Genomic DNA, 26,407 nt, shown 5'->3' with positions numbered 1-26,407 from the left:
GATGATCGACGGGCAGCATGGAGCCCCCAGACTGGCTGGTTCAAGAAGTTGTGTCTGTGCAGGGAGGTGGGACAGCAGGGAGGTTAAGAACTCCCACCTGGAGGTCAGGCAGACCTGTCTTCACCCCTGCTTCGGCCTCTTATTTGCTTGTGATGTTAGCTTAGTCACTCGACCTCTCTGTGCCTCATCTGTAAAATGGGGAGAATTGTGTAGGGTTTCAGGGAGGATTGAAGAATAATGTTCCCATATGGTGCTTAGCACGTTTGGGGCACAAGGAGAAGCCCTCAGGAAGCGGCCACTGTTATTGTGAAAACCCTGCCTCTCCCTGATCTGAGCCCGCCTGCGTGCTACCCGCCCTCCCCACCAAACAAATAGACCAATCAACCAACCTCAGCGTCAGCCTCCATTTCCTTCCGCCACACTGGCCAACTCCACTCATCATTCTAGAACCCATTCCCTACTCTGGGTTTTGGCTCATGCTCGGTCTGGGAACGCTCTTTCTCCTCCCCCCGGGAGAGTGCTACCCACCCCTCGCATGTCGCCTCTGGTAGAGCCTCCGCTGGCCTGCTGGCAGCATCGGTCCCTCCTCCCTCTGCACCCAGAGCTCCCTGCTCAGGCCTTGGTGGTGGCCCTCCCTCGTGGCAGGGGATTATCTGTGTCCTCATGTCTCCCTGTCCCCCCAGCTAGACCATCAGCCCCTGGAGGGCAGGGTCGAGCCTCATCCCCAGTGCCAGCCAGCGCTCGGCCCGGGGGAGGCCTGGACAGAGGCTGTGGACTCGGGGTGGACCGGGGTGAGGGGCTCCATGATGTGTGTGAGCTGGTTGATTGGGGCAGGACCGATTGCTGACGGTGGGACAGCAGTAAGGGGGGCTTCGAGGAGGGCAGGGCCGTGAGGCAGGCTAGTGAGTGTGAGCCATGGCTGCTGCAATACAGGACCCGGGGAGGGTCTGCGAAGACGCGGAGGCGGAGGCGGAGTTGGGGTCTCAAGGATGAAGCGAGGAGCTGAGGCCAGCAGGTGATCTGGACCCGACCAAGGAGGCCAGGTATTCCAGGTGGGCGTGTGGGCTCCCCGTTGGAGGCCAGGGTGCTGAGGGCAGGAGGAGAGGCTGGGTGCCCAGCAGCACCCACCTCCCAGGATGCCGGCTGCAGAGGCAGCAGCTGACCCGAGGCTTTGGCACCACTCACATCTTCCCCAAGAGGAACACGTGGCTGAATTCTGCCTCCTGCTCTGAGTGACGGCCCGGCCCCTGAGAACTGGCGGCTCATGAGCTGGGATTGGCAAGACGCCAGGAAGCTCACTCTCTCTGACTGGCAGGTGCCAGGCTGGTCTCGCTACTCCCTGGCCAGGAGCAGCCAGCAGCCTCGGCAGCCCTCCCTCCCATCCCCAGGCTCCTGCAGCCTCAGGCCCCTGCACTGGCTTCTGTAGTGCCCAGAGGCCGTGGGCGGGCTCTTCTCGGCCCTTCTCTCCTGGCCTCTCCACCTGACTGGATGCTGCCCCATCTGACTTGGAGTCTTCCTCACCTCCCTCTCCCAGCTCCCCCTTCTCCATCTCCTCCTTTTGTTCCTCGTTCTCTTCCTGCTCACGGAAGGTCAGAGAGGTCCCAGGGCCAAGCTTGGGCCTCCCAACCACCTTCTTTTCAGACTATAATCAGATCGCCAGCTCTCGCTCCCGCCCAGACCTGCAGACGCCTCTCTCTCTCTGCAGCCCAGATCTCTCTGAGATTCAGCTGGTATGTTGTTCAGTCTTCTCAGAAGACACCTCCTCTGTCTGTCCACCAGGATTTCAGACTCCTTCTGTCCCAAACTGAACTCCCAAGTCTCTGACCCATCCCCATAGTCTAGGTAGTAAGGTGCAGCCCCCCAGTGTGGCGTTTGAGACCCTCCCAACCACAGCTCCTGTGCTCCCTCCCCCTTCCCTCTGAGGCTGCTGTCAGCTGCCATCTATTGTTATTCTGACGCCCCTCTCCATTGTCTGTCCCGCCCCCCCACGCCCCCTCCACTCACTTCCCTCACCTGCCTAGCTGCTGTGGGCACCCAAGCAGGCCAGCCTGCCAGGCCCCCCTTCCTCCTCAGGATCCTCTGAGCCCCTCAAGGGTGGAGACAGCGCCTGGTCGGCGCAGGTCCTGAGCGCCCAGCCCAGCCTGGCAGGAGGGATGCTGGCGGGTGTTTGTTGAGTGAAGCGTGGGGAGGCCCGTGAAGCGCGCATGCGCCAGTTAATGAAGCGGCACTACCCCCAGCAGAGCCACGCGGGGGAGGGAGATGAGGGCCCGGTAATGGAGTATTTAGAAGTTATAATTAACTTTTTACTGGCGCCCTAGCATAAAACGACGTATAAGACAATATAAAAGGGGTCCAAGGATTTAGTTAAATAGAGCTAGGTCTTTTGCAAGTAAACCCTTAATTAAAATCTGTGAGGGCGGAAGGGAGAGAAGGGAAGTGGAGACTCGTTCCGAGGCGGTTCCTTTGGTTCCTGCCTCACTGGGCGCAGCGTCGCGGCCCGGCCGCGGAAATGGGCTGCGCACCGTCCGTGGGCCTCTGCGGTCCGTTCAGGAGCCCGCGGAATGGGCTCCAGGTGGAGGGGGGGCTTCGGCAGGCAGCAGGGGCCGCGGAGATTGTCATTACTTGTGGGACACGCTGTTTCAGAGGCAGCTGGGGGTTGAGCGCCCTTCCGCCGTTTCTCCTCACCCCGCCTCCGGCTGCCCCCTGCCCTCCCTCGGCCCGTCCTCTGGCGGAGGCCCACCCCCAGCTGGCCAGGGCCCCTCCTGCTCCGTGTCTGGTCCCCGTGGGACTGCTCGGGGCATGCTCCAGGGTGGGGCGGGACATCTTCTGGGTTTCTCTAGGCAGAGCTGGTCCTCTCTCCTGCCCCGTGCGGTCACCGGGCAGAGTGGAGGTGGACGGTTTTCCTGGGAATGGCCGTAGTACCCCAGGGTGTAAGCGGCTCGAGCTGGGCGGGCAGGTCCAGTCTGACGGGCCTCACACTGCCCCGTGGTCAGGACTCACAGCTTCTTCACCAGAGCAGAGGACAGAGCACTCATCAGGGGCTCCTGGGGCCCACTCTGCCTCTGCCCCTCCCCAGCCAGGTGACCTCACTTCTCCCCCACGGAGTGTCTACACCCATAAGATGTGATGTTTGGACCAGGTGTTAACTAGGTCCCCTCCTAGTGCTCCTGCTCAGCACTAGGGAACTCCAGGGAAGCAGCCCCTCCTTGCCCGAACTCCTCCTGGCCTCAGAACCCTGGCGGGGGTTAGCTGAGTATCCGCCTCTCCGGCCAGGCTGTGACCACTGGAGGACAGCGGAGGGGTGTACACTCGCCCCAGTCAACATGTGTCTTGGGAGGGGGGCACTGTGTTCACTGGCTTGGTGTTGGAGGTTCGGTGATGACCTACACGGGTGTGGTCCCTGCCCGAGGGGCTGGAGGACGAATGCAGAGACAGGCAATTCAGCATTAAACAAAGTAAATAGACAAGATCGTTTTGGGTGATTTGATCGATCAGTCAGATCAACGCACAGGGCGAGGGGGTGGAGCCTGGAGTGGGAGGTTTCTTGACTTAGGTGGCCTGGGAATGCCCCTCTGAGAGGGTCCTGAGCCGAGAAGGACACAGCCCTGAATTGCCTGGTGTGCAGCCAGAGGCCCACGGGGTTGAGCCCAGTGATCCGGGAGGCCGGGGAGGGAGGCCCAGGGCCCAGGTCTGCTGACCGGCAGGGCCCAGCGGCTGGGGCAAGGATGTGGATTTTATTCCGAGTGTTAAAGAGACCCCTGGGGGCGTAGGCAGAGGAGGGACATGGTCTGATTCAGTGTTTGGAGAGACCCCTTTGGCTGCTGGGTGGAGCACGGCTGCAGCAGGCAGGGGAGGACCCTGGGCCACCAGGGGAGGCTGGTGCCGGTGTTGGTGAGAGCCAAGGGGAGCTGGGACTGGACCTAGAGTGGCCAAGGGGACCGAGAGCAGAACTATGGGGGTTCAGCCACAGTTTGGAGGTGAAATCAACAGGATTTGCTGATGGGAGGTATGGGAGGGTGAGGGAAGATTATGGACCTGGTGTCTACATTGCCCATCGGGCCTGGCATGAGGTGGGCGTTCAACAAGTACTTGTTAAGCAACTGAAAAAAGAGAAGAAAAATTTTATGATGTGATCACTTCCATCAAAATACCCAACCAAGAGCTGACAGTAATCCTCACTGGACGTGTCCAGTAGACCTAAGATGGATTCTCGTTCATTTGCTCATTAGTTGGATACAATGGCCTGCTTCAGACATTTTCAGAAACAACGTTGTTATTCTCGCAAAGACTCAAGATTGAACCTTTAATACAAACATTTTTTTGACTCTGGGCCTCGTGTCGTTTCTGGTACTCTGCTCAGAAGCCGGCTGTGTCCAGGGGTTTTGGTCGTGTGTAGTCACAATGGCCAATGTGACTGGTGAATGAGTGGTTGCCTAGAGAAAGCGAGATCGATACTCAGATAAAAACTGGATGAACAGTGCAGCAGAAGTTAGATTTTCATTGAAAAAATTAATTTTCTATATTCTTCATAACAAAAAATTCTTCACAAAGCCAAACTGTGTTTTAGGGGCTAAAAGGGAGAAAATTAACTTCTAATAAAGATGCAGAATCTGGAATTCCAAGTTGTAGTCAAGCGATTTTGGCTGGCCGTAATTACGGTATTTTTGTGTTAATGAATAAACCCCTTGAAAGGTGTGCTTAAGTGCTAATTATTTACAACGGAATGGCTTTGGAAATGTAATGAGACCAATAGTGTGTGTGTGTGTGTGTGTGTGTGTGTGTGTGTGTGTGTGTATTTCAAACATGTTTTGCAGTGGTGGTTTTTTTAAAGACCATCATCCTAAAAATTTGCCTTAAATTAAAAATAATTTTTTGTGTGTGTTTAAACAAAGGAGAGATGCATTTCTCTGAAAGGTCTGGGCTCTCTGAAAGCTCTTCCTTGGTTTTATTTTGTGTATTTTGTTATTTGTTTGGATTTTTGCCTGCTTATTTATATCTCATGTTATGCTAAAGGATTCGAGATGGTTTGTAGAAACAAAAAGAATAGTAAAATGGTAGATTATTGATGATAAATGAAAAGCGAGGGTTAAAAACAAAAAAGAAATCAGAGCAGCTCAGAGGGAGGGCCTAGAATATCAACACCCAGGGATATGTGGGCTCTGTGAGCTGGAAATTGGAGCCTGAGCTTCCTGGCGGCCAAAGTGAAAAAGGGATGTATATTTATAATGGCAAATGGCTCTGATTATTGGGAGGAGGAGATTTGCCAGCGTCTCTGACTGGTCCATCCCTGGTAGCATGTTTGAGGTCCAGCTCATTCAGCTGTGAGTACCTTGAGGCTCAGCCCTGTGCCCTGGTCATTTCTGCATAGGAGGACCTTGGTAAAGATTTTCATATTTGAATATAACAATGAATATTTGTTTTGTGTTTCCCAGTGTATAAAACCTGTCCATTTCTGTCATCCATTTTGTGCCATCTCCCTGTCTCTGCCTTCTTTTGGATTGATTGAAGTTTCTTTTTTTCCCCTCTACTGGTTTGGAAATTCTACATCCTTTTTCCATTGTTTAGTGGTTCTTCATACATTTTTAATATGCATATCTGACTTAACTCAGTCTAAAATTAATCAGCATCTCCATTCTTCCCCAAAGGTCCCTGGAATGCACCCACCCCATCCCTTCTTGCTGCCATGTTATGTATCTTTGCTGTCTGATGTCTCACTTCTAGCTTGTTGTTTATTTATTTATTTATTTATTTTCCCCCCAAAGCCCCAGTAGATAGTTGTATGTCATAGTTGCACATCCTTCTAGTTGCTGCATGTGGGATGCGGCCTCAGCATGGCCGGAGAAGCGGTGTGTCGGTGCGTGCCCAGGATCCGAACCCGGGCCGCCAGCAGCGGAGCGCACGCACTTAACCGCTAAGCCACGGGGCCAGCCCTCTAGCTTGTTTTTAACCCTGCCCGGAAGTAGTCATCATCATCACCATTATTTGCTTTCCAGTGCCCATTTGATTGTGTACTCAACGGATGTTTGCTGAGCAGGGGATCCAGCAGTGAACAAACAGAAAACAAGCCATGGATAAACAGAGCTATAATGTGTGAGGGCAGGATAAGGGGACAGGGCGGGACCCTCTGATGAGGTGACGTTGGAGCAGAGACCGGAATGGAGGGAGCCGGCCATGCCCATGTCTGGGGAGGGCCTCTGAGCAGAGGCAGCAGGTCTGAGTCAGGAGTGTTGGTGGCACATTTGAGGACTGGCAAGGAGGCACATGGCTGGAGGGCAAAGGGGGCGAGTGGGAGAAGCAGAGGCCAGATGGGGAATGGGGACCAAGTAGGGGAGGACGGGTGGCTTCATGTAGGAAGTGGCACTTGAGGGGGACCTTGGCATTTGGGCAGGGTTTGGACAAGTGAAGGGTGAGTGCAGGCCTTCCAGCTAGAAGGGGCAGGCTAAACAAGGGTCTGAGGCTCGAGCTCCTCCTCCTTGCCATTGGTTTGTGATCATTCATTCATTCAACAAACATTTATTGATCACCTACCTTGTTCTAGACTCTTGCTAGATGCTGAGGATACAGTGGGCAGCAAAACTAGCCATATTATTACTCAACAGACTTATAAACAGGAAAACACTGTGACATGATGGAGACAGAACAGGGTAAAATGGTAGCCTGTGACCAAGTGGGAACCTTCTAGGTTTAACTCGCAGCTCACCTGCCTCCCAGGTGACTTACCTGCCCTGGGTCTCAGGTTCCTCATCCGTACAATGGAGGTGATGCCTTCCTCCCAGGCTAGTGGTTGTGCGGATGAGAGACAATGTGTTGGAAAGAACATGTGCTCTGAGGCTTCACTGGGTTTCCCCCCGTGCGCCTCCTCTTCACCCTGAAGTGCATCTTCCCCCTTCGGCTCTCGTGAGAGGCAATGGAACCATCGGCAGAAATTGTTCGTTGGTAGAGGAATAGCTGGTTGGTCGTTCACAAGTTGGGGAAGCAAGGTTTTCTTGCTGGTATGCTTCTTTTTTTTTTCCTACAAACACGGAGAGATGTGTTCGAATATGAAATAAGCCTATGGGTTTTTTAAAACGTCATTTTCATGCTGGACTTTATTCCAAAACAGGAATAGCCACCAAGCCAGAAAATCCTGGCCAGCACAGAATTGTGCACTCAAACTCCTGAAATGTCTGCAAGATTCCACCATTTCCCTCTCCACGCCACCTTCCCCCACCTGCCTTCTGCACCTGGACTCAGCATAGACTTTGTCAGAAGCTTCCTGATTGTTTGGTTTGGAGCTTGGGGTCACCACTTAGAGAGGGTGCAGAAACCACCATGTCCTGCTGTCTTGGTGATTAGTGCAGATCTGCCCCTTCTCGTGGAGTGTCTCTGCACCTGGTCTGTCGCTTAATCCTCACAGCCAGCCCTCCTCAGACTTCAGGTGCATGAGAATCCCCTGGGTGTGGGGGGTCTTGTTGGAAGGTAGATCCCAATTCAGCAGGTCTGGAGTGGGTCAGGGATTCTGCATTTCTCACAAGTTCCTAAGCAATGAGTAGCAAGACCCCAGACCAGCGCCGTCCAAAAGAACTTTCCGAGATGCTCTAGGCCTGCACTGTCTGATACAGTAGCCACCTGCCTCTTCTGGGTATTGAGCCCTTGAAATATCACTAGTGTGACCAAGAAACTGGCTTTTGTGTTTTATTTCATTGTAATTAATTTGAAATTAAATAGCCACAGCAGGTTAATGGCTACTGTATGGGACAACGCAGCCAGACAACTCCTTGAGGTGTCTGCTGTGTTACTCTCTTTACAGATGAAGACACTGAGCTCAGAGAGGTGAAGAGCTTGCCCAAGATCATACAGCAAATAAAAGTGGAATCAGGATTCTAACCCAAGGTCTATGATCTTTTAAAAATTTTTATCATTTTTTTTAATACCTAAGGTGACCATTTTATGTGGGAATGTCCCTTTGTGTATCCGGAAAACCCCAGCCCTTTCTGTTAGCAAATTCCTCCTTTCCAAGACGATTTGGATATTCATCATCAGGAGTAACACTTTATAGCATCGGGCCAACTACACGAAGTCATGTTTAAGTTGCTGACAGGACGTGAGAACTTCCAACGTCCTACATTCGTATGTGAAAAAACACATTTTGCTACAAAGCTTCATTTCCAAGTCCCACAGAGGCTTAACAACAACTTCCTCTGGACAGCACTTTACAGTTTAAAGGTGCTTTCATGTTGTTTGTTTACTTCTCCCTTGCAACAGACAGCCTGGGTCCTGAGTGATGTCCCCACTTTACAGATAAGGAGACTGAGACCCAGAGCAAGGATGTGGTTTCCCGGAGGTCACCCGGGTCCTGGTTCTCAGACGTTACCTTCCCAGAGAGGCCTTCGCTGGCTGTCCTGGATCGATCAGCTGCCCCACCCCGATGCTCCCTGTCCCACTTACCCAGCTTAGTTTTTTCCATATCTGTTATCCCCATCTGACCTGGTGCCTATTTGTTTATTCCGTTATTGCCAACATCCCACACAGGTCCGCTTCTTGAAGGCAGGAATTGTCTGTCTCGTGCACTGCTGCGTCTTCAGCACCACGGACAGCACCAGACCAGTAGGCACTCCATGTTTATTTATTATTTATAACTTAAATTCCTAAAGTGATAGAGGGGCTAGTGGAAATGATGCAGCCTTGGGACAGGTGGACCCCCTCTCCAGCTCTGTCTGGCCACATACCTGCTAGGCAGCCTTGAGAAAGTCATTACCCTCTCGTGCGTCAGTGTATTCATCTACGAAGTGGGGCTAACACACTTTCGTTGTAGAGCTGTTGTGAGGATTGAAGAAGACACTGCAGTTAGGACCCTGTTTAAGCACATGGGTCTGGAGAGGCCCCTCGGGTTTGGATCCTGACTCCATTCTTCCCAGCCGTCGGGTCTCAGGCATGTTATGTGCTCTCTCTGAGCCTCAGTTTTCTCATCTGTACAAGGGGCTGATATTGGGAGGGTTCAGTGAGGCGGGGGTGATCTGGGCTCAGCATAGGGCCTGGCATGGGATCAACACACAATCAATGCCACCTTGTTTTTGTTGTGGATATTCTATGGATGCATCTCAGTGCCCGGCACAAAGTGGATGCTCAGTTGATGGGAGCTTTAATTACTATTATTAACATCATCCAAGGATGCCTTCCTCTTTTTAATCAGATATTTAAAAGTTAGAATTTAGTTCTTTGAAATTCGTGTTAAAGAAAAGCAGATTTTAAAAAGCGTATAGGTTTGTTTCTTTGATTTCTCTAAAGAAGAAGGAGGATTTCACACCTTTCTAAGTGTGCACGATGCAAATGAAGATCTGAGAGCTTTCAGAAGGCCGTTTGGAGCTAATTCTGGGCTGGTTTGACAGCCAAGACACTGAAGGGGAAGCATGGAGCTGACAAAGCGGGCCTTTCTTTGGTAGTGTCCCAACCTCTCAAAATAGTCACTTTCCAGACTAACATTTGTCATATTGGTGTTCGAAAGAACTTTTTTGTTCATTGATCCAACTGTGCCCCCTCCCTCCTTGACACGCTTCATTGGTTCCCTGCTGTGTCCTGGGAGAAGTCCATACCTTTGCCTGGCAGTCGAGGCCCCTCGGGTGTGACCCCAACTGTCCTTCGCAAGCCTGCCTCCACTCACCCCCTCGTCTGCCCTGGGCTTCTAGGCAGTTGCCAAATACCCAGCAGGTGGATTTTCCCACCTCCATGCCTTTTGTGTATGTGGAGTGCTCTTCCTGGGATGCCCTTCCCTGCCTCATCTGCCAGGGGAGCTGCTGTTCACCTGTGACAACTGTTTCTATGATGATCCTCTCTTATCCACCTTTACGGAGTCCCTCCCTTACTCTTGGTCAGAGAAAGGAGAACTCACTGCTGTTTATGGTTCCCTGTAACTTGGAACCACCCCACTAGAGATCCCAAATTGCTTGTGTATATCTTGCCCACACTAGATGGCAGGAGAAGGGGCCATGTCAAGACCTCTCTGTTCCCAGCTCCCAGCACAGGGCCCGGCACTTATTAGGGCTGAGGAAAATTACTGTGGAAAAAAGGAATGAATAAATGGGGCAAGATGATCTCACTTTAGTGTATCTTAACATCCCAAATATTTATTTAGCTTTAAAACACTTGGTTTTACTAAGAAGTATCTTAAAAATAGGAACCTTTAGTCTTAATCGTTTTCAAATACTTATTTCACTGCTACTGCAAAGAACATTGCTTTGGGCCAATTTCCCCCTCTTTAAATGGGCTGTCTGTAGCCAGAAGGCACCTGCAAAACCCTTTGGAAAAATGTTTGTTCAGTTACACGAGGGCCAAGTATCTGGCCCTGTAGCCATGCCTTTCATCCAGGGCCATCAAACCCCAGGTGAAATTGTGCCGGAATTTTCTGGTAAGGTGCGAGCAGGTATAGGCTTCCTGACCTGAAGCTTCTCAGTAGGACTTTTGGATGAAGGAGGGTGAGGGGGCCACAACTCTAGATGGCCACTTGGTCCCTTTCCACTTCTAAACCTCAATGACTTCTAAAATTCTAGAACTGTTTGCTTCTAAGATTAGAATGATTGGCCTCTGGGGTTCTAAGATTCTAAAACCGGCATTTCCAGGACTCTAAGTGTCCCAAGAACCTACACTTCAATGTGCTAACAGTTCTAGTTGTCTGGGATTCAGGGTCCTCAGTTCTCTTCTTCTAAGATTCTTTTTTTTCTTTTGAGGAAGATCGGCCCTGCATGAACATCTATTGTCAATCTTCCTCTTTTTTTTTTTTTTCCCTCCCCAAAGCCCTAGTACATAGTTGTGTATCATAGTTGTAGAGTTGTAGCTCTTCTGTGTGGGATGCTGCCTCAGCACGGCTTGATGAGCGGTGAGTGGGTCTGCACCCAGGATCCGTTCCAGCGAACCCTGGGCCGCTGAAGGGGAATGCGCGAGCTTAACCACTATGCCACTGGGTCGGCCCCTAAGTGGTTAAATATATGTAACGTTTACCGTTTTAACCTTTTTCAAGTGTACAGTTCAGTAGCATTAACTACATTCACATCGTGCAACCATCACCACCCTTCGTCTCCGGAACTCTTTTCATCTTGCAGAACTGAAACTCTGTCCCCATTAAACACTAACTCCTCATTCTGCCCCCAGCCCCTGGCACTCACCGTTCCACTCTCTGTCTCTATGAATTTGACTACTCTATGGACCTCATATAAATAGAATCATATAGTAGTTGTTCTTTTGTAACTGGCTTCTCTCACTTACCGTAATGCCCTCAAGGTTCATTCAAGCAGTAGCATGTGTCAGAATCTTCTTCCTTCTTCAGGCTGAGTTATATTCCGTATTATGGACAGACCACATTGTATTTATCCATTCTTTTGTCGACGGACCCTGAGTTGCTTCCACCTTTTGGCTATTTTGAATCATGCTGCTATGAACATGAGTATACTAATACATGTTTGAGTCCCTGCTTTTAATTCCTCAGGATATATACCCAGAAGTGGAATTGCTGGGTCATATGCTAGTTCTATTTTAATTTATTATTATTATTTTTTTTGGAATTGGCCCTGAGCTAACACCTGTGCCACTCTTCCTCCATTTGTATGTGGGATGCTGCCACAGCATGGCTGGATGAGCAGAGTGTAGGTATGCATCTGGGATCCAAACCTACGAACCCAGGGCTGCCAAAGCAGAGCACGAGAACTTAACCACTACACCACCAGGCTGGCTCTGTTTTATTTTTTTTTTTACTAAGGAAGATTCACCCTGAGCTAACATCAGTGCCGATCTTCCTCTATTTTTTTAGTACGTGGGCCGCCGGCACAGCATGGCCGCTAACAGAGTGGTGTAGGTCCATACCCAGGACCCGAACCTGGACCAACCGCCAAAGTGGAGCTCACTGAACTTAACCACTAGGCCACTGGGGCTGGGCCTATTTTTAATTTTTTTAGGAAATGCCATGCTGTTTTCCACAGTGGCTGTTCCATTTTGCATTCCCACCAACTGTGCACAAAGGCTCCCATTTCTTCACATCCTCACCAACACTTGTTATTTTCTGTTTTTTCAATAGTAGCCATCCTAATAAGTGTGAAGTGTTCTCGTTGTGTTTGGATTTGCGTTTCCCTGATGGTTAGTGAGGTTGACCATCTTCAGGTGTTTATTGGCCATTTGTATATCTTCTTTGGAGAAATGTCTATTCAAGTCCTTTGCCCATTTTTTAATTGGGTGGTTTTTTTGTTGTTGAGTTACAGAGTTCTTTATATATTCTGGATATTAACCCCTTATCAGAAATAGGCTTTGCATATGTTTTTTCCCATTCTGCAGGTTGCCTTTTCACTCTGTTGATGGTGTCCTTTGATGTATAGAAGTTTTTTTTTTTTTCTCTTTGCTGGGAAAGATTAGCCCTGAGCTAACATCTGTTGCCACTCTTCCTCTTTTTTTTTCCCTCCCCAAAGCCCTGGTACATAGTTATATATTCTAGTCGTAAGTCCTTCTAGTTCTCCTATGTGAGCTGCCGCCACAGCATGGCTACTGACTGACAGATGAGTGGTGTGGTTCTGTACCTGGGAACTGAACCTGGGCCGCTGAAGTGGAGTGCACCAACCTTTAACCACTAGACCATCAGGGCTGGCTCAAAAGTTTTTAATTTTGATGTATTTTTTCTTTTGTTGCCTGTGCCTTTGGTGTCATATCCAAGAAATCATTGCCAAATCCAAGGTCCTGAAGCTTTTCCTCTATGTTTTCTTCCAAGAGTTTTATGGTTTAGGCTCTTACCTTTAGGTCTTTGATCCATTTTGAGTTAATTTTGTACATGGTGTTAGGTAAGGGCCCAGCTTCCTTCTTTTGCATGTGGGTTTCCACTTTTCCCAGCACCGTTTGTTGAAAAGACTCTCTTTTCCCCATTGAAAGGTCTTGGCACCTTTGTTGAAAATCATTTTACCTTATATTTGAGAGTTTATTTCTGGGCTCTCTGTTCCATTCCATTGGTCTATATCTCTGTCTTCATGCCAGTACCAGACTGTTTTAATTACTTAATTTAATTACTGTAGCTTTGTAGTCAGTTTTGAAATCAGGAAGGGTGAGACCTCCAACTTGTTTTTCTTTTTTAAGACTATTTGGCTATTCAGCGTCCCTTGAGATGCCATGTGAATTTTAGGATGGATTTCCTATTTCTGAAAGAAACGTCATTGGGATTTTGGTAGGAACTCCACTGAATCTGTAGATTGTTTTGGGTAGTACTGACATCTTAACAATATAAAGTCTTCCAGCCCATGAATACAAGATGTCTTCCCATTTTTTGGTGTCTTCGTTAATCTCTTTGAGCAAACATTTTGTTGTTTTCAATATACAAATCTTTCAGCTCCTTGGTTAAGTTTATTCCTCAGTATTTTGTTCTTTTTGACGCTATTGCAAATGAGATTGTTTTCTTAATATCCTTTTCGGGTTGTTTATTGTTAGCATATAGAAACTCAACTAATTGTGTTGCACATTGTTTTTGTATCCTGCACCTTTGCTGAATTTGTTTAATTTGTTCTAACATCTGTATTGCTTTTTAAATGGTCTTTAAAATGGTCTTTAAAGGCTTGTTCACAGCGACCACAACATCTTTTCCAAAATATTGTGTCTTCTAAAATGAAGTCATTGAGACCTCCTCATAACAGGGGAGACTTTGTAAGGACTGAAGTGTACGGCAACATTCTTTCTCTTTCTTTTTTTTTTTTTGAGGAATGTTTAATGCAAAAACTCTGGCATATGTACTATGTCTTGGTGGTCGTGACAGAGAGAGAAATTGTGGGCTTCAGCTGCATATGGGTCTGGGTTCAGATTCCCACTTCTCTGCTTCTCAATGGTGTAGTTATTTAACCTCACTGAGCTCCAATTTCTTCCTTTGCCGTATACTGCCCATTCTGTGGGACTGTTGTGAGGGTTAGAGACAGGGCATGAGGGAGCCTGTCTCAGACTCTCAGCAGGTGACACCTGTGATGTTGTGAATGGCCGCCTGACCTGCCCAGGTGAGGAGCTGCTGGGCCGAATCACCTGCCTTTGAACCTGGCTGCCAGAGTAGTCCCCACACTTAGACCCTCAGATTGCAGAGGGATCAGCCAGTTCAGGTTTTCTGCCTGTTTTGTCTTTCCATTGGTCTTAACTCTGACCCAATTTGATTTGGTTCTAGGTTTTGAGTCACAGGCAGAGCAAGTGAGCGGTCAGGCTGGCCTGGACAGAGTTGGGAAGTGGCTGGAGTTCAGGCAGTGGCTGGCCTCCCTGGGCCTTCTTTTTGTTCAAAGAAAATTGTATTTGCATCAAGGTAATCCATGTTCACACCAAGTCACCACGTGCAACAAGGCTTACGAGAAAGCCAGCTGTACCCCCAGCCCCTCCCCGGCCCTGGTTCCCGTTCTCGGGGCAACTCTCACAGCAGGTGCTCTGTTTCCACCGTGTCTCTGTGTAACGACCCTTATTGCTATTTTTTGATTTCTCAATTTTAGATGTTGTTAATTTCTTGCAATGAGAAATGAAGATGTAGAGACGTAGCCTGTCCACCCAGACACACGTCTTTCCTCCTATCCTTTATGTACAGTCCTAGCACGGTTTTTGGTTAAATATTCATTGTACAACTTACTGTTGTTCCTAAAGTAATTAATTGTTTTGTTTGTTTGCTTGTGTTTCTATGTACCCATCATGGTTCTTCCCTAAGTCTCCTGCAGACTTTAAATGCCCTCGGCATTGTGGTGAGCTGTGCCAGGCCATCTGTGGCTGATTTTCCCTGTACTTCCTGGAGCCTCCGACCTCTGCCCCGTCTGGACCGGTTGACCTCCAGGCCTGCGTACACTCATCATCCTGCGACCTCCCTTCACCATCTTCTCCTTTCGCTTCTCTTCTGCTTGGAGCCCCTGGTTCTGGAAATCCCATGGCTTCCTTTTTCTTGTTTTACTCCCTCATTTTGGTGGAACACACCCTCCAGTAGCTTTCTGAGAAAGAATGAACTGGAGATAAATGTTGGGCAAAGTTCCATGTCAGAAAAATTCTTTATTCTGTCCTCAATCTTAACTGATACTTTGTCTGGGTGTAGAATTTTGGGTTGCAAATCATTATCCCTTAGAATTTGAAAGACATTGCTCCATTTTCTTTTAGCTTCCAGTATCGCTATTGAAAATTCCACTATCATTCAGATACCTTGTCCTTTGTAGATGACCTGTTGTGTTTCTGGGCAGGGTGCCTCAGGTGTGGGTCTTTTTTCCTTCATTATTGTGGGCACTCAGGTGACCCTTTTAATGGAGCAAATGTGGCCTTTAATCCTGGGACAGTCTCTCATACAATTTTTTTCAAAATTTTCTTGCCTTCTTTTTTCTCTGACTTGTTTTTCATACAACTCATGGTTCTCTGATGTTGGACCTCTGCTTTTGATTCCCTGATTTTTGTATCTTTCCTTGCCTGTTACCCACTTCACTGTCTTTTTGTTTAGTGTCTGAGAGATCTCCTCTACTCTATCTTTCTACTCTTTAACCACATTTCTAAAATTCTGCCACATTTAATTTCTTTTGTTAAGAGCACCCTGCTAGAATTTCATGGGTGCAATATCTTTTGTTATCTCACCGAGAGTGTTAATTATATATTAATTTTTTTCCCTGCGTCAGCCCCATTTCTTCTGATTTCTTTCCTTCTCCTTGTTTTGGCTCTGACTCTGTTTTTAGCTTAAAGGTTTTTCTCAGAGGTCTGATGATCCTGCGAGTTTGTGTTTAAGAACCGGACATCTGGAAGCCGTTGGTAGCTGTGTGTGGGGGGGGGGCATGTGTACCATGACGGGGTCCTGGCCATCTCTTTGGGGCACCCCCGCTGTCAGTGTCTGTCGGCTTTTCCTCCTGGACCTACCTTTCTCCCCAGAAGGAGTTCCTCAGTTTCCAAACCCCTCTTCCCCTGACCCCCTCCCAGGACTTTGGTTTCAGTTTTCTCTGCTCAGCTAAGCCAGTCCATCTCCTTCCTGCTCCAAACCTCTTTCCTTGGGGGGTTATATCTTTTTATTCCTTTACTGTCAATTTTATGAGATGTCAGCCACAAGCAGACAAATGTGGGCGTTCGAAATGCCCCGTCCTGTGTAAGCCTTTTTGGTCCTGCTGTGGGACCCTATTAACACCCACCTTCAGAAGCCCCACGCTGGCACCACCTGGAGGGTCTCAGAAAGCTGAAAGGGCTCCCAGAGGTCAGGACCCCTGTGTCACTTCCTCATGGAACAAATGGGGAAACTGAGGCCAGAGGAGGGGAAGGCCTCACCCTGGGTCTGTTGAGGTCGTAGCAGAGCTGAGGCTGAACTCAGGCCTCCTGACCTTCCCGTAGCCTCGCTTGCCAGCTCCGCGCCCTGGGCCTTGTGCCCGTGGACTCTTGGCGTCTGCTGGGTGAGTGAAGCCACGACAGTTTGGGGGCTGCCACCTGACGTGCTGGTCTGCGTCTTAATGACGATCGTTCCCATTCGCAGAAATTAAATTAGCCTTCCAGAATGTCCTGTCGCGGATTGCGATCTGTGGTGAGTCATTGACCTCTCTGACCCTCGACATCTGTCCTAAGTGGGTGATAAAACCTCAGGGATTCAGTGAATGTGTATTAAGACCTACCCCATACCCAGCCCTGTGCTGGATGAAGAAGAGGATTCGGGCAGGTCCCCTCTGGAAGGAGCGCCCAGGCTGGTGGGCAAGCAGATGGCCAGCCGACAGTGAGAGCACAGGCTGGGCAGGGCGGGGAGCCCCGAGTGCTGGGGAGCACCCGTCCCCCCGCTAGGTCGGGTGAAAGAGGGTGCTCATGGAAGGCATCTGGAGGGGGTGGCACCTGGCCGACGGACGAAGGGTGGCTTGAATTGGAGTTGACTCAGGAAGAAGGGCAGGAAGGGGGTCCCAGGTGGATGGAACAGCATGAGCAAGTGTCAGGAGGCTTTAAGCAGCCCAGAGGGGTGCATGGTCATCCGGGGTGGTGAGAGGTGAGGTCAGGGCACCAGCAGGGCCTGGCCTGGAGGGGGCGCTGTAGCCTCGAGTTCTGGATGCACGTCACATCCGTGGTTACCAGCCTGGCGCCTCTTGAGGGCCACCAAAGGCCTTTGGTGAACGTCTGTGGGCATGTGTGTTCTGCCACATGACTTTCGGGGAGGTTCCCACATAATCGTTCTGGCTACAGGCGGCCTTATTTGGGAGGAAAAACGCAAAAACCTTTTGGCCGTCCCTTTCAGCCTGAAGTCGTCTGTGCTCTGCAGTAGCAATAGAAACAAGCGTTTAGGGATGATTAGGACGGAATGTTCCTGTTTTTAAAACATTTCCCAGGAAAAACAAATGTTTGAAAGTTAAACATTTTGGCTATTAGGATGGAACAGAAGAAAAATTGCATTTGCCTTTTAAATATGGGCACCGATGTTGAGTTGCGAATCCAGAACCTCCCACGCAGGACCCGCGTGGCCGAGCAAGGCTGAGTGGGGGGCTCTGCTGTTCCAGGACGAGTCCGGCCCACACGGGGTGTCTGGACACCCGGCAGGCGGCCTGGACTCCAGGGAGCTGCTGTGTGACCCCAGGCAGGTGACCTGACCTTCCCATGCCTCTTCTCATCTCCATCTTCCCAGCTAACATCTCTGGACTGCGTAGTAGACACAGCATTTACTCCTCCTAACAGCCTGAAAGGCAATATGATGGCTGCCATCCAGGTTGTATTATGATGCCTTTAATTTCTGTACTCTGCTGCTGTGACATCTTGGGGGCTTGCTGCCCTCGCAGGGTTAACCAGTTCTGGAGATAGTAAAGGACTCGCTTTTCATATGCAAACCAACCAATCCAGAGCCCCCTCCTGGCCACCTCCTGTGTGGGGCTCTCACACTCAGGCCACTGTCTCCCTGCCTTAATCACCCCAGGGCCAGGGAGCAGACGACCAGGGATAGCCCCCATGCCCCAGAGCCCACCCAAATCGTTCAAACTGCCCAATCCTAAGCCTGCTGACCGGGCCTCGCCATCCTTTCCCTTAGAAAAGGGAAAGGTTTCCTTCACAGGTTTTTCTTCACGCCCTCGTCCTCCTGACTGACCCTGGCTTCCCCGTGTGGCCCTGCGAGCCTCCTCTCTCTAGGGGTCTGTGCGTACAGATTTCCTCCTCGTGACAGTCATTTCTGTGTCTGCGTGTCTTACCACACCTGATTAAAACAAGTCCCGGTGTATGTACAAGGGAGAGGCTCTCCATTCTTCCCTAGTCTGATCGTTGCTCGAGCCCTGGGAAGAGGCCTGCACACTCTTGTCTCACAGACAAGAGCGCTGAGGCTTCGAGAAGTGAGGGTTTCACTCCAGGCCAGGCAGCCCGGAGCGGGTAGAGATGGGATTTGGGCTTTCAGGCTCCAGGGTGCACACCCCTAGTCACCCCGCTACACTGCCTGTCTGTGAGGTGGGGAGAACCACCCCTGCTTCCTAGGGGGGTCTGGAAGCATTGAATGCCAATTGCTTATCACAGTGCCTGGCACAGGTTGGTGCTCACGGCAGGGCGGCAGAAACCGAATTCCGCAGGCCCAGCCCGTGCACTGTGTTCCCGTAACCCGGCCCTGGCTGTTGGCCCAGGCTCCCGTCTTCAGACCTCTCCTGCCGGGCCAGGCTGACCCCCCCCCCCCCCCCCGTCTCCTTGCATCTCTGGCCGCGTCCTCCATGCATGCTTGGCCGTGTGATTCTGTTGCTGGCGTTTGTGCACCCGAGCTGCTCGAGACCCAATGGTGGCTTGAAGCTGAGTCGCAGAGCTCTCTCCCTTCCAGTGTTATTCTAGACCGTGCACCATGCCCAGAAGTCTGCTAACGTGAATCTTGCAGACACCAGCAAGTGTTTAAACACAGAACTGTCAAAGACGTCCTAAAAATGCAATCAGAGATGCTTATGCCGGCTCTTTATTCCATCCCCCTCTGCTGTGTTCTGCGAGATGGGAATGGGCGGAAGAAGCCGTAAGTGGTATTTTCCTGATTGTCACTGCATTTAGAGAGCACTAAAACTCCACCGGGCTCGGCTTGCCGCACCGGGAATGGCATAGATTGTGGAGAAGCTTGCACATATCTTGTTGAATTTAACAGATTATGCAGTTCAGAGGCAGCACTTTCTGTTAAATGGGATGGGTAAGTGTTAGCGATAAAGAATTATAACCTTTTGGAGGCAGATTAATCTTGGAAGCACGAGTAGCAGGAATTTCCGTTTGCATCCCTCTTTGTGCCGCGAACACCATGAACACTTGCTGCCGTATAGGATCTGTCTGTGGATGCTTGTCTGTTTGGATATATATGGCAAATGAAAAGTTAAAACCATATGGTCATCCTCTAGTGCTCTGCTGATTAATACCTAATGGTCTTTTTACCACCAAGAGATCCACGGCTAGCAAATGCCAGGATCTCAGATAATCTGGCTGAGAAGAAAGGAAGCATTTTGGGAAGACAGTCTGAATATTATCACACAGGATACACATGCGTAACAATGCCGCCCAATTCTGAAAAGCAGGAGGCGGCAGGCTGGTTTCCATGAGGACTTGGTGCTTCTCGGAGATTCGAGATTAGGAAATCAGCGTCCTGGCCCCCACAGTGAGGCCTGCCTGGCCCAGGATCTAACCTGTCCCTCAAGTCCCTGTGCCACTTTTCCCAAAAGTCTTCATATCTTTCCAGTCCCAAGTCATAGAGTGTGTCCCCCCAGAGGCTGACGTGGCTCCTGTTCAGCACTCCCACGCGGGAGGCCAGGGTTGTAGTGCCGGTTCTCTGCTGTCTCGCTGTGTGACCTCAGGCAAGTCCCTTTCCCTCTCTGAGCTCCAGTTTCCTCCTCTGTCCAGTGAGTGGTGTGGATTGGAAGCTCTTGCTGTCGCTTCTGGTACTGACCTCATGGCTGAGTCTTGTTCGTCAGTGTGTCCCCGGCGTCTGGAACACAGCTTGGGCTCAATCAGGGCTTGTGGATAGCTGGGGGGTTTGCAGCAGGGCCCAGCTTCAGGGAAGAAAGCGAGTTTCCAGTTTGACGGGATTTGGGGATGGGCCGACTGGATTCTTCGCTTCTGTTGGGCTGATGAGGGGAGGTGGGTAAGAAAAGGCATTTGGATCCCCTCTCTGAGCCTCACCAATCTGGCACAGCCACCCAGACGCCGGCCTGGACAACACTCCTCTCCCGGGGTTCAGAAATTCCGGCACCTTGTCAGGGCAGGTGCTGCGGTCTGGGCACTGGGGAGGCCCCCCCTGCGCGTCAGCCCTCTGCTCTGCTGCCGGGAAGGACGGCAGCAAGAAGAGGCAAAGGGAACAACGTGAATTCTCTCTGTGCAGCTTCGGACAGAAGAGCTTGTATTCATCTTATTTTTTTTACCCACAAAGCGCCTGCAAATCAATCAGTCATTGAGTTCCTGAAACATCTGCCTCATTCACTGCCTGGATGCAGGAGGGGAAGATGGAGCTAAGCAAGAACGCCCGTGATGACTGGTCATTGGGCATCTTATCCAGGCAGGCTGGTAAGCGCTGCAGGATGATGTGAGCACGTGAAGGCTAATGCAGCCGCAGGCTGTAACAACAGAGGTAGCAGCCCCAGAACAGAGGAGGGGACTTCTCCGCCCTACTCTGTGATAGTCAAGCCATACCAGAGCCTTAGTTCTGGCTCCCCTACTCCCACCTGCAAGAGAGCAGTCCCATCGGAGAAGATTCAGAGATGGACAGTAAGGATTATGGGTGAGGGAGGTGGGTCTGAAAAACATGTCCTGCCAGGACAGTTGGAGGAAAAGTTTGGAGGGAAGAGTGGGCTCCAGGGAGACAGAGCTCGGTTGGTATAAAGGAGACAGAGCTATCTCAGGATAGATTGATTGATTGATAAATGCATTCATCTATCTCTCTCCATCCATTCATCCATCCATACTCCATCCATCCCTCCCTCCTCTATCGATTTATCCATCTATACTCTATCCATCCATCTATCATCTATCCGTCTCTCTCCATCCATCCATCCCTCCCTCCCTCCCTCCCTCCATCCATCCATCCATCCATTGTCCATCCATCCATCATCCATCTGTCCATTCCTCCTCCATCCATTCCTCCTCCATCCATTTATCCATCTATACTCTATCCATCCATCCTCTATCCATCTCTCTCCATCCATCCATCCATCCCTCCATCCATCCATCCATCCATCCATCCTCCCATCCTCCATCCATCCATCCTCTATCCCTCCATCCATCCCTCCCTCCATCCATCCCTCCATCCATCCCTCCATCCATCCCTCCATCCATCCATCCATCCATCCCTCCATCCCTCCATCCATCCATCCATTGTCCATCCATACATCATCCATCCATCCATTCCTCCTCCATCCATTTATCCATCTATACTCTATCTATCATCTATCCATCTCTCTCCATCCATCTATCCATCCATCTATCCATTCATCCATCCTCCATCCACCCATTCATCCATCATCTATCCCTCTCTGCCCATCCATCCATCCATCCATTCCTCCATCCATCCATCCATCCATCCATCCATCCATCTCTGCCCATCCATCCATCCATCCGTCCATCCATCCACCCACTGAGAGGCAGTGGTAGCATGATGGTTTGGAGTGTCGGTTCAGGATGAGTTTGATGAGGCCAAGCCACAAAGACTATCAGATCTCCGTGGCCCTCTGTGGTTGTTGATTACTTAGATTTGTGTAAGCTTAGGCAACCTCTCTGAGCCTCAGTTTTCCTAGATATAAAATGGGGATAGTAATACTTAGGTGTCTGTGAAGGTTACACACAGCTGGTGAGTTGCTAAATCCAAGTGACCATCCAGGCAGATGTGTTCGTGGCTGGACCTCCAGCTCAGAAGTGCACAGTGCTGGATGGTTTCTGTGTTCCCAAATGGACGAGCCCCCTGCTTCCAAGCCATGTGGCAACCACCTTTTGGGGAGACCAGACAATATTTGAGGGTCTCATGCCAGCACATCATGGCTCTTGCCCCGACCTGGGTTTACGTACGAGAGCCGGTCCTCATCCCTCCTCTACCCTTCCTTGGGGGGGAAGAAGTGACCCTCCTCTGATCCAAGGTTGGAGGAACAGGGGAGAGCTGACAGCTTCCTGCTCGCTCCCCAGTCCCCAGTAGTCAGGAGCTGCAGAAATAAATGAAACTGTGCAGTTGGAGTAATTTGCTAATTTGCTTAAGTAACACCCCTAGTCAGAGACGTGACATAAATACATCAGTGCGGCTCTGGCTCCCCCAGCCAGGATGGTGCTCGGCGTGGGATGGACGGGTGACGGGGAGTGGAAACGTGGAGTCAGAGCTTGAAGGCAGTCAGCAGCGGCCACCCCTCCCTCCCCCACCACAGTGTGGCCAGGGGCTCGGTGAGGGGTCCCAGCCAGCTCTGCTGTGGTGGCCTTGAAGGAGTCTGAGCCTCTGGTCCAGAGGTGGGGGTCAGCTGGACCAACGTCCAACGTCGCCTCCCCGCTCACCTGCTGTGGGACTCGGGCAGGTTCCTGACCTCGGAGCCTCATTTTGCTCAGCTGCAAGGCGGAGATAACAAGCCTCCCTCGGAAGGTTCCGTGGGGATGGAGTGGCTGGCCCGCCGATGGGGTCCAGGAAATGGCATCGTCCCTCTCTGGTCTCTTCGTCTTCCCTCTCGACCCTTCGTCAGCTGCGCAGGCCTCTCGCCTCCCCACCGGCAGCCTGAGCATCTCCATAGAGGGTGCTCTGCACCATGTCACTGTGTCACCGTGTGGTGCTGTCGGGGGCTTCATTTGCCAGACTTCTGCTGGGACCTGCTGGGGTCGGAGACGGTCCTGGAGCAGTCCTGCAGGGGAACAAGCAGCCTGCTCAGCACCTGGGCCAGGCCCAACCGGGTGGGCTGTGATGAAAAATAGGAGGGTGGGCTGGAGGGGAGGCGGAAGGGGCGTGGAGAGCTGGTCCTCACTGCCTGATTGGCAGCACTGCGGGGCAGGAGACAAGTCTGCTCCCTTCGTGTCTCCAGACACTGTGGCACGGGCCAGAAACCCCAACGCCTGCCAAGAGTGAGCAGTACCTTAGAACGAGTGAAAGTGGCTGTGTGTGACTAATAGGGACAGACGGGGACTGGGGCAAACTGACATCTTCATCCTCTCTACGGCAGGCACAGATACGCAGCACTTCTTGAGGGGCCAGGATTGCGGGATTTTAAAATTGATTGCTTTATTTTTAGAAAACAGAAAAGAAATGACATTTTATTGCGAATTTCTCAACTTTTAATGTTGGCAACAAATTCAAAGTTAAAAAAAAAAATTATGCCAAACAAAATATGTCTGTGGGCAGGTCTGGCCTGCAGGCTTCTCGTTTGCAACTCTGGTCCAGGGAAGCTGACATTTTTTGAACATCAGAAGTCTTTGTGTATTTCTGTCATTAGCTCCTGTAACCCTGGAACAGTCTTGCAAGGTAGGCGATATTCTTACTGTTTTACGGGTGAGGAAACTGAGGCACAGGGAGGTTGTCACACACCTGGTTGTCACACAGCTGGTTGGTGGCAGGGTCAGTGCCCAGAGCCCACACTGTCGTCATCTCACAGCCTCCCAGAGTTGATGAACAGCAGAGAAAAGAGAACACTGTTTCCTCAAACCTAAAGAAGACTAGGGTGGCTGGCGAGGCGGTGAGGAGCAGGTTACGGTTTTCTGCCTGTTTTGCAGAAAACTTCCCTCTCGCTGCCGGGCTGCCCACTCCTTTGTGGCCGGGCTGGGGATCAGGTAGTCATCCAGCAGCGCTTTGCCGCAGCTATGGAGGACATGGCCAGACAGAACGTGCAGGTCCCAGTTGTGGGGCGGGAGGGGCGGGGAGGAGAAGAGTTTCTAACTGGGTTCTGGACTCTTCTGTTTCATTGCAGTTAGACTATGATTATAGTTGCATTACAGGACATGGAACTTTATCCTATGGCACGGCCACAGAACTCGCCCTGCCCTTCCTGCCGCGTATACAGGGCCAGGAAACACGCTTCGTCCTAGGACGCTTGTGGGGGGCCGGGTCTGGTCGCACGTCTGTCGCATCAGATCTGATATTGTGGGCATCAGTTCTCAGTAGGGCAAACGGTCCTCAGAATCTGCAGCAGAGGCGCTTCTGGAATTGGGTTCCTGACGGAACGCTCACACAACAGGGGAGAGAGTTTCACGTTGTGGTCAAGGGTGGGAAGGCTCTTCTGTTCCTGGACTGTGTCACTCTGGGGACAGTCATGGAAAGGGCTCGGTGGAGCCTGGGGGCCAAGAAGATCCTTTGCCTGCAGGAAGGGGCAGTCCCCAGGCACACCCCTCTTGATCAGAGGGGAAACAGACTCAGAGAGGTTCAATGGCTTGCTCCGATGAGAGGTGACAGAGCTGGAGTTGGAACCCAGGTCAGCTGGCACTTTGCCTCGCGTAGGCTGTTGTGGGGGTCACAGTCACCCAGGCACGGAGAAGATGCGCTGTGAGGTGCGGATCTCTGTTGGCTCAGGCGGCCTCTTGCCCTTCCCGCTCCCCGTACCCGGGAGCTGGGAGTCGAGGACCCTGGGAGGATTTCCTTCATGTCACCCAGGGCCCCAGGATGGGAGGCCAGAGCCAGAAGCATGGCTGAGGCTCTCGGTGCATGAGACCGGGCTCTGCGTCCTGGCGTTGTCGAGGGCACTTTCCTAGGCGCCCTCCGAGCAGGTGGAGAGCGCTGGGGTCACCAGGACTGGCTCAGGATCCAGCTCTGCCACCTCCCGGCCAGGTGTCCTTCAGCACGTCACACCCCAGCTTCCTGGGCCGCAGTTTCCACGTCTGCACCATGGAGCTGATGAGAGCTGGCTGAGTGCCTGGCGCATAGGAGGGCTTGTATGTGCACACTCTAGGAACCTCCGGGATCGTGCTAACTAGTTGATGCTGAAGAATCCAGGACAAGAGAAGTGACCTTCTTGCTGAAAGACACACGTGGTAAAGTTTGGTGTCTCTTGTCCTGGCTCCTTCAAAAACCCGAGTTCAGGCCATTTACAAGTTCCGTTCAGGGGCCATGGTTACTTCTCCGTGAAATGGCTGTGGAATGTCACCGTTCTCCTGCCCGGACATCTGGTCTCCCCAAGGCCTCTGTGCTGGGCTGGCGCCTTCACACGCCCCTGGATGCTTGCCTGATCCACCAGGACGCTCCCCACCCGGAGGGGCTGGGAGAAAGGCTTGGGCCTCCAGGTTCACCTTCAGCATTTCATTTTTTATCCAAATCAGGGCCCACAGGTACCATCATGGCTCTTTCTCCAGGCCCGGGGAGCCTGGCAGCTGAGGCTGGTGGGAGGTGGGGGGTCAGGGGTCCGAGCCTGGGGTCAGGCTGGCTCCCGGGGGTGGTTGCGGATAGGAGCAGGTGGTGGTTATGGAGGCCGAGGGGCTGTGGTAGCCTTGGGCAGCTGTCCTGGATCCCAGCCCGTGGCCAGGTCACCCGGGCGGCGGTGCACACCCCTGCTTAGGGCCTCTGCAAGGTGGGGCCCCGGAGAAAGAAGGGGAGGAGGTGCAGCATGCAAGAACTGTGCGGGACTTGGCACAGAGCAAAGCTAGAATGACGCTAGTATTAATCCAGTGTGGTCTGCATAGACGGGTCTGTTTTAATCCCACATGGACTTTGCTTTGACTTTGAATTCCATGGCAGTGGCGAGGGCACTGTAATTTTTCCCGAGCACAGGGTCTCCAAAGGTTTGACCTGGGCTCTGCAGTGAACTTGCAATTCCTGATGGAATGTGGAGGCTAATGAGTCAGACCCCCGGGTAGTGGGGGGCTGGGAAGGGCCAGGGCTGGGGGTCCCAGGCGGGGTCTCCTTCTAGAGGAAAACTGGGCCAGATGGAAGAAAGAAGGCAGGGAAGTCCTGAGGGTGAGGCCAGCATGCTGCAGCTCCGAGGCTGGAAGCTGTACAGCCCCTCCCGCTGGTCTCAGGGGCTGGCGGCCTGTCACCCAGCAGAGGCCCGGGCAGGCGGCCCCAGGGACGGTGACAGGGCTGCTGTGCCTCTGATCCGAGGGGGAACACCGGTTGGGGGCAGGCGGCAGGGCAGCTCTGCCAGGGTTGCAGGGGCGCTCGCCTGTACCCCTCCCCCAGGGGCACTGCGGCTGCCGGAAGGCGACAGCGGAGCGCTGTGTGTCTGTCTGTATCCCCCCGACCCCACAGGCAGCCTGCCCTACGAGTACAAGATCGTGATCGCCGGCAACCACGAGCTGACCTTCGACCAGGAGTTCATGGCCGACCTCATCAAGCAGGACTTTTACTACTTCCCGTCCGTGTCGAAGCTGAAGCCCGAGAACTACGAGAACGTGCAGTCCCTGCTGACCAACTGCATCTACCTGCAGGACTCGGAGGTCACCGTGCGCGGCTTCCGCATCTACGGCTCCCCGTGGTGAGTGCGACGCCCATCCTGACTTCCAGAGCGAGGCTGTGCTGGGGGCAGAGGAGCTGAGGCCCAGTGCGCCAGGGAAGTGGGCCGGGAGGAGCAGCAGGGAGCTCCGGACCAGG

At 51.7% G+C, this 26,407-nt stretch overlaps 1 protein-coding gene across 1 annotated transcript in view; it reads left to right on the top strand.

Annotated features, from left to right (window-relative positions):
* MPPED1 (metallophosphoesterase domain containing 1) overlaps positions 1-26,407 on the top strand; it is a 77,656-nt gene that overhangs the window by 25,190 nt on the left and 26,059 nt on the right. Inside the window, exon 4 of the mRNA XM_058568190.1 lies at positions 26,066-26,291. Within this exon, the coding sequence (XP_058424173.1) occupies positions 26,066-26,291 (226 nt within the window). The remainder of the gene's footprint in view (positions 1-26,065; positions 26,292-26,407) is intronic.

Source organism: Diceros bicornis, chromosome 25 (genome assembly GCF_020826845.1).
Source record: "Diceros bicornis minor isolate mBicDic1 chromosome 25, mDicBic1.mat.cur, whole genome shotgun sequence".
Classification (NCBI taxonomy): domain Eukaryota; kingdom Metazoa; phylum Chordata; class Mammalia; order Perissodactyla; family Rhinocerotidae; genus Diceros; species Diceros bicornis.
The sequence above is the reverse complement of the archived record's forward strand: the minus strand, read 5'-3'. Positions and strand labels throughout refer to the sequence as shown.